General features: G+C 48.5%; 1 protein-coding gene across 1 annotated transcript in view; it reads left to right on the forward strand.

Annotated features, from left to right (window-relative positions):
- The window catches only part of tenm2a (teneurin transmembrane protein 2a), a 135,788-nt gene extending 127,961 nt beyond the window's left edge, over positions 1 to 7,827 (forward strand). The window contains exons 27-37 of the mRNA XM_068740384.1: positions 65 to 702; positions 1,015 to 1,190; positions 2,908 to 3,143; positions 3,264 to 3,560; positions 3,793 to 4,350; positions 4,492 to 4,761; positions 5,078 to 5,488; positions 5,636 to 5,746; positions 6,024 to 6,291; positions 6,783 to 6,913; positions 7,090 to 7,827. Coding sequence (XP_068596485.1) covers positions 65 to 702; positions 1,015 to 1,190; positions 2,908 to 3,143; positions 3,264 to 3,560; positions 3,793 to 4,350; positions 4,492 to 4,761; positions 5,078 to 5,488; positions 5,636 to 5,746; positions 6,024 to 6,291; positions 6,783 to 6,913; positions 7,090 to 7,827 — 3,834 coding nt within the window. The remainder of the gene's footprint in view (positions 1 to 64; positions 703 to 1,014; positions 1,191 to 2,907; positions 3,144 to 3,263; positions 3,561 to 3,792; positions 4,351 to 4,491; positions 4,762 to 5,077; positions 5,489 to 5,635; positions 5,747 to 6,023; positions 6,292 to 6,782; positions 6,914 to 7,089) is intronic.
- Positions 7,828 to 8,286: the final 459 nt, after the last annotated feature.

Raw genomic sequence — 8,286 nt, forward strand, 5'->3', positions numbered from 1 at the left:
GTATTCCAATCGTATCGTTAACTGACTGATCTTTTCATTTCCTGATTTTCTGGATTTCTCCAAGGTGAGCACGAATGGAGAAATCTCTCTCCTGGCCGGTACTCCCTCGGAGTGTGACTGCAAGAATGATGTCAACTGCAACTGCTTCTACGGCGATGACGGCTACGCCCCTGATGCCGGGTTGAACTCCCCCACTTCCTTGGCTGTGTCCCCTGATGGGACACTCTTCATCGCAGACCTCAATAACATACGCATCAGAGCTGTGCGAGCCAACCGCCCTGGTCCCGCCGTCTCAAGCGTGGGCTATGGAGGATTTGCACAGTATGAAGTCGCGTCACCAAGGGAACAGGAGCTGTACATTTTCGACGGGGAGGGGCTTCACATCCAGACAATTAGCCTGGTGACTGGGGAACCACTCTACAACTTCACCTACGCTTCTGATGGAGAGCTAGCTATGTTGGTGGACAACTGCAACAACACGGTGAAGGTGAGGAGGGACGGCCTGGGCCAGGGGGGAGGAGCCAGCCTGCTGCGACTGGTGCTACTTCCAGAAAATCAAGTGGTGACCCTGGGACTGGACCCCAATGGAGGGTTGCGCAGTGTGTCAGCCATCGGGCAGGAGGTGGCTCTGATGGGCTACAGTGGCAACACAGGCCTCCTGGCTGCCAAAGCTGATGAGACGGGATGGACCACGTTTTACCAGTGAGTGTGCATCAAAGTGTCTGATTGTGTTTTTGAATCTTTGCAACGCTTTTATTTATGACTGAATTACAAAATGAATGCATTCCACATGTTTTGTGTTCATGTCTGACCACATTTGCAACAATTCCCTTCACATCCGACAGAGCACCGCTGCCCCTCAGTGGTAGCTTCTGTAACTGCAGCCCATTTATTTTTGAAATTCTTTCTGATCTCATTTTTAGGTTCTTCTTTGGCACTGACTGTTTTAGCATATTTGTATTTGCATTTGTCCCCTTTCACAAACACTGTCGCCGCAATTTAACCGTCCTCCAGGTATGACAGCGAGGGTCGCTTGACCAACGTGACATACCCCACGGGCATGGTGACAAGCCTCCACCGCGAGATTGAACGCTCCATCAACATTGACATTGAAAGTTCCAGCAGAGACGACGACGTCACCGTCATCACCAACCTGTCCTCTGTGGAGGCCTCGTACACCGTGGTGCAAGGTAGAGACACACCCTGCGTGTACCGGGACACGCGGCGGAAAGAACGAGACGGGGTCTGTTTATATGTTATAAATGACAGCTCACACACAGGTCAGACCTACTTAATCATAGCATTCAGACACAGCCTCCGCTGTGACGGCGAATGTGATCCAGCCGGTCCACTCTAATTGAAAGTCTTGTAATTTTCATTCAGTGAGGTGTACGCTCCAGGAGATTATCCCTCCCACTCCCCTCCAGGCCTCTCTCGCTACCTCTCGTGGCGTAAAATTACCAATATATATATAGCTGTTAATCCCAGTTGGGATCATCCTGCTTTTAAATATCATCACAGCAAAAATTCATTAACTCATGTCGAGTGAATCCTCCTCATCCTTCCTCAGCTTTCTTCCTCTCACACACACACACTCTGGCACCGACACACGAACACAGTTCTCAATCATCTCCCATGATCCCTCAGCTCATTTGGTCTTTATAGAGGGGATGAAGGAGAATAATTGTCTCCTCTCTCTTGACCAGTGCGAGCGGTGAGGCAGAGGGATGAGGTCGGGCCGCGGACTGTAGGTGAAGGGCCCGCGGGGAATAGATGGTAAATGTATTTAGCGAGCCACCTGCGTTGCAGGAGGGAAAATGTCGAGTTGTTCACAGAGCTGTAAGTCATTTGAGGTTCCCTCCGCACTGTGTGGGTTTCAGCATGGCTCTCTGCTGGCATACTCACTTAACCGTCTTCCTCTCGTTCTGCTCCCCTCTCGCGCTCTTCATTAACTCCTGCACAGTGAATCCTGCTTGGCCCTCAAGCTCTTGTTTCTCTCTCTCTCTCTCTCTTTCCCTCGCTCCTGTTTTATTACGAGGTTGGTCAGACAGAGAGAGAGAGAGCTCAGAAGATTTATCTAAAAGCTTTTTGCTGCCAAGTCAATGGAGAAAAAAAAGGGCTTCTCTTGTCTGTTTGAGGCATTGTTAAAATGTGCCTTGGGCTTTATTACAAATTGGCCTTATGGATTACTGTCGTTTATAGTGAGGTTCAAATGGAGACACCATCCGATCCGCTCATCTTTTTTTTTTTAATGAAATTAAGAACAGCTCCCTCCTCTGCTTCTGCCAGATATGTGTGAGCCGAAAATAATTTTATCTTGCTATCGATCACATCGCATTGTGATCAGGACGCCTGCTTTCACACATCAGAGGGAAGAATTAGCGCCGGCATTCGGCAGGGGCTTATCTGTTTCCATTCTTGTGTTTGAGAGTGAGTCATTAAACCGCAGAGACATGATAGCTTAATCAGTTAAATTTTCATTTGTTATAATTGGAATCAATAATAATTATCAGGTTCATAAATATTTCATAGGCATAAGATTAAGAGCGTTTCGTGATCTGGTTCTCTTTTTCAAGTGAACGTAATGTTTCAGACATACAAATCCATCCCTGCCTATTATCAGTCCTCCTCACTCTGTCTTCGTTGGTTGCACCCAGCCTCTGTTCTCATTTCTGTCGCAGCATTACCGCCGAGTCAGTGAGGAACTTCTGGTAGTGCATGAGAGTCAGGTAGCAGGTTTGTAATCGGCCATGTCTAACCCCAATTATATACCTCAATCGATAAATTCTCTGAGCTCTGGCATCCCTTAAAAACAACACAGGATTGGAATACAAAGGCTAGAAAGCCAGCTGGTCCTCCCAGTGGTCTCCTTTCCTTCACTTTCCTTCAATCTGTTCGTCTCAACAGACCAGGTGAGGAACAGCTACCAGCTGTGCAACAACGGGACCCTCAGAGTGATGTATGCTAATGGGATGGGCATCAGCTTCCACACTGAGCCCCACATCCTGGCGGGTTCTGTCAGCCCCACAATTGGTCGCAGGAACATCACTCTGCCCACCGACAATGGCCTCAACTCCATCGAATGGCGTCTGCGCAAAGAGCAGGCCAAGGGCAAAGTCACTGTGTTCGGGAGGAAGCTAAGAGTGAGCCCACGTTTCAATTCCTTAAAAACACAGCATTATTTAACAAAACTAGCATTTTGGTCTAAAAAAAAAGATAAGAACGTCCTCAAATTTACCTCCTCAATTTCCTTTTTCTTTCAGGCACACGGCCGCAATCTTCTCTCCATCGATTTTGACCGCAACACGCGGACAGAGAAGATTTACGACGATCATCGCAAGTTCACGCTGCGCATCATGTACGACGCTCAGGGCCGGCCAGCTATGTGGTTGCCCAGCAGCAGCCTGGCAGTGGTCAACGTGTCGTATTCCGCCAATGGGCAGCTCGTCGGGCTGCAGAGGGGCAGTATGAGCGAGAGGACGGAATTTGACCCCCAGGGACGCATTCTATCTCGCTCTTTTGTGGACGGGAAGGTGTGGAGCTACAGCTACCTTGATAAAGTAAGTACATTTGTTTGTACCTCGCCCCCCCCCCCCCCCCCCTCTTTTCAGTCTAGAGGTTTCGCTAGACAAGGCAAGAACTAGCAGTCGTCATTTGTCTTGCAGAAACAAGCGAGAAATTGTTTCATTAATCATAATTATTTAAGCTTTAATTTGTCAACACATGACGGGACGCAAATCATCCATTGATATGCTTCAAAAGAAATGCTTACCCCCATTTCTCTGCTTTCAGTCCATGGTGCTGCTCCTGCAGAGTCAGAGACAGTACGTCTTTGAGTTTGATGCCTCCGGTCGGGTCACAGCTGTCACCATGCCCAGCGTGGCCCGCCACACCATGTTCACGCACGTGTCAATCGGCTACATCCGCAACACCTACAACCCCCCGGAGAGCAACGCCTCCATCATCCATGACTTCAGCGAGGACGGGAGACCTCAGGCGACGCACTACATGGGCACCGGCCGCCGTGTCCTCTACAAGTACGGCAAACTGGCCAAGCTGTCAGAGATTGTGTACGACAGCACTGCCATCACTTTTGGCTACGACGAGACTGCCGGCGTGCTGAAGATGGTCAACCTGCAGAGCGGGGGTTTCTCTTGCACCATACGCTATCGAAAGATGGGTCCGCTCATCGACAAGCAGATCTACCGGTTCAGCGAGGAGGGAATGGTCAACGCTCGGTTTGACTACACGTACCATGACAACAGCTTCCGTATCGCCAGCATGAAGCCCGTCATCAGCGAGACGCCGCTGCCTGTCGACCTCTACCGATACGATGAGATCTCTGGAAAGGTGCGGATTTGTAATTAAAAAAAATTATAATTCTGGTCTATTCTTACTTTTAAAGTCTTTGAAGCACTCAAGACTTTTGCTTTGTCTTAATTTTCGAGTTCTGCTGCCAGAACTTTACCAAACCGTTCTATCATCCTACAGGTGGAGCACTTTGGAAAGTTTGGAGTGATTTACTACGACATCAATCAGATCATCACCACAGCTGTCATGACTCTGAGCAAGCACTTTGACACCCACGGTCGCATCAAGGAGGTCCAATACGAGATCTTCCGCTCACTTATGTACTGGATGACGGTGCAGTATGACAGCATGGGACGAGTGGTGAAGAGGGAGCTTAAGATCGGGCCCTACGCCAACACCACTCAGTATCGCTACGATTACGATGGAGACGGACAGCTCAGTGGCGTCAAGGCGAGTATTCTGTGTGGAGGATTGGTAACATTTTGATTTTTTTTTTAACCTGGTGTCGTGACAGTTTTAAACCAGTAAAGCACTCAGAGAGCGCAGACCTCCGCCGAGCAGCTTATTCCCCATCATAATTAGATTTACACCGTCCACATGGTGACCTGGGCCATCAACAAAAGGTTCTAAATTGTTCTTGGTTATCTTTATACACCAATAATGAAAAGTAAAAGGGAATCAGAGACGATGTGTACTTTTGACTGATTTTTGAATCCGTAAATGGGGTTTTAAAAGTTATAATTTAATATTTCATGTCTTTACACAGGTGAATGACTGGTCTACCTGGCGCTACAGCTATGACTTAAACGGCAACCTCCATCTGCTAAATCCCGGAAACATCGCCCGCATCATGCCGCTCCGGTACGACCTCAGAGATCGCATCACGCGCCTAGGAGATGTCCAGTACCGCCTTGATGAGGACGGCTTCCTCAGCCAGCGTGGTGCCGATGTTTTTGACTATAACTCTAAAGGTCAGCTGCTGAGGGCCTACAATCGAGGCCCCGGCAGCTGGAGCGTCGTGTATCATTATGACGGGCTGGGTCGCAGAGTGTCCACAAGGAACAGCATGGGGCAGCACCTTCAGTTCTTCTACGCTGACCTCAACCACCCAACCAGGGTCACGCACATATTCAACCACTCCAGCTCTGAGATCTCATCGCTCTACTATGACCTTCAGGTAGGCCCTTTTACGTCGTCCGTATCAGTACTGTGTTTCAGTAGATCATCTTTTCTGCAAAATGGGAATGTCGTGTGAGCTCAATAGTAGCAAATCCTGTCAAAATCCTTGCGTTTTTATTTTATTTTATTTTGTTCCCGTGATCAGGGACATTTGTTCGCTATGGAGGTGAGCAGTGGGGAAGAATATTACATCGCTTCGGACAACACGGGCACACCGTTGGCCGTCTTCAGCAGCAATGGGCAGATGATTAAACAGGTATTATTGAATGTAGTTTTGGATCTGTTCTTTCTAGTTTATTTGCAATCATTTAAAGCTATTTGCACTCACTGCTAGAAAAATTCTAGAAATGATTTGTGGTATAAAAAAAAAACATGAAATCTGTCTGGAAAAGTCTTCTGGCATCTGCCAAGTCTCAAACCATCCTTCCAGGGACACTCTGCTCCCTGACAGAATTCTGACCTTTCCATCAGAGGCACGGCTGACCATCACTGACAAAAACTAAAAAGAAAATGGCTCTGCTTGTGTCATCCAGGTCCAATACACAGCTTATGGAGAGGTTTATCTGGATTCCAACCCAGAGTTCCAGCTGGTGGTTGGATTTCACGGTGGTCTCTATGATCCCTTGACTAAGCTGGTCCACTTCACCCAGCGGGACTATGACGTCTTAGCTGGACGCTGGACCTCACCTGACTACAGCATCTGGCCGAAGATAGGGAAGGATCCCTCTCCATTCAATTTGTACATGTTCAAGAACAACAACCCGCTCAGTGACATGCTGGACGTCAAGAATTATGTCACAGGTAGAGGATCAATGTTGTGCTTGTGTTCATTTCTGTTGCAGGAATATATGTCTGCAGAATTCTGACATTTTTCCTTGGATCTAAAGCTGCAGGATTTTTATTCAAGTCTGTCCATTTCTCATTTGCTTTCAAAATTTCCCACAAATGCACGTAGTTTTGGCGAGAATGCGGTGAACAATAAGTTAAAACTCGCTGTGTTGAGGTCAGACGACGGATAAGATTAACAAAGCATATGGGACATCTTCAGAACAAGAGCTTAGCTGCTCGTGTCCTGACTTTGTCTCTGATATCTGTGTAGAAGAAACAGATGATATCAACAAGGTAGTGTGCGTGTGTGTGTGTGAGAGACAATGAACCAGAGGATGGCCCAGTAGCTGAACGCTTCGCTTAACACCGTATCAGCCACAAAGACACTATTTCATGATAATGAATTCTCTATTTTGCCTACATGTATGCCATTCAGTGATTCATTTTCCTCCTGTATGCTGTAGATGTGAAGAGCTGGCTGGTAATGTTTGGCTTCCAGCTTAGCAACATAATCCCGGGGTTCCCTCGCCACTCGCTCTACTTTGTGGAGCCGCCGTACGAGCTCCGGGCCACCCAGCACTGTGAGAATGGACAGGTATGGACTACCGGGCTGGCTGCCATCAGCGCGATCAAAGCCAATATTAACTCCGTGACAGCAAATCGGCTTTTCAGCAGAGCTGCCGTGTTTGACACACAGTCCAGTCGTCTTCGACACAGAAATATTTACAAGCGGAAAGTCGGGTGTGTTTTAATACTTTCTCGTCTTTGCAGCTCATCACTGGCGTTCAGCAGGCAGCGGAGCGTCACAACCAAGCCTTCATGGCCCTGGAGGGTCGCCTCCTAAACAAGGAACGCCGGAGACGCAAGGACAAGCCGGGTCACTGGTTCGGCACCAGCACCCCTTTGATAGGGAGAGGAGTGATGCTGGCTATGAAAGAAGGCCGGGCGGTGGCCAGTGTGTCCGCTTTGGCCAACGACGACAGCCGTAAAGTGTCTCTGGTGCTCAATGGCGCCCAGTACCTCGAAGGCACCCATTATACCCAGGATGGGAAGGACTGTCACTACTTTGTGAAAGTGGGTTCGGCTGACAGTGACCTTTTAGCGCTGGGGCTTACCAATGGGCGTAAGTCACTGGAGAGCGGCATCAACGTGACCGTGAGTGGCCGCTCTAGGAGAGGAGTGACGGTGGAGTTTGCCGTTCCATCGCTGGTTCTCAGCGTTAGATATGGGCTCGCCGTGGACGTAGTGGAGGAAGAGAAGGTCAGATTGCTGGAGCTGGCCAGGCAGCGGGCCTTGGCCGGGGCCTGGGCGAAAGAACAGCAGAGGGCTAGGGATGGGAAGGGAGGCAGCCGCCTTTGGACAGAGGGGGAAAGACAGCAGCTCCTCACGACAGGTAGAGTGCAAGGCTACGATGGCTACTACGTACTGCCCGTGGAGCAGTATCCAGAACTGGCTGACAGCAGCAACAACATCCAGTTCCTCAGACAGAACGAGATGGGCAGGAGGTAACAGCCCACCTGAACTTGAAGGGCACTTTCACTTCTCTAGACCCTGCTCCTTTTTGACCCCCCCACACAGCCTCCTTGACCCGACTCCTCTCAATATCCATGGAGAATTAAACAGTGATTGGGTTGTTCGTGGAATGCTGCAGGGACTTTTCAAAAGAATGACTTGTCAGAAACATATTTGAAAGAAAGAAAAAAGAAAGTTTGGTCAAATAGCTCTTTTTTTTTTCTTTTTTCTTTTGAGAAAAAAACAACTTGAACAACTGAAAAAGCACTGAAGAACTTTGAGAACTGTTGCTGAAAGAATAAAAAGATTCCCCTTTTTAAAAAAAGAAAATAGTGATATTTTCGGCCATATTTTTTGGGTCACACCGAGAGCGCGCCGTGGAGTTTTACTGCGCTTGGCTTCTGTGGCGAAAGGCTTGTCTGTCTCTAATATGTGCTGAAGGCACAGGGACCAAGA

The sequence above is a fragment of the Brachionichthys hirsutus genome, chromosome 6 (assembly GCF_040956055.1).
Source record: "Brachionichthys hirsutus isolate HB-005 chromosome 6, CSIRO-AGI_Bhir_v1, whole genome shotgun sequence".
Taxonomy (NCBI): domain Eukaryota; kingdom Metazoa; phylum Chordata; class Actinopteri; order Lophiiformes; family Brachionichthyidae; genus Brachionichthys; species Brachionichthys hirsutus.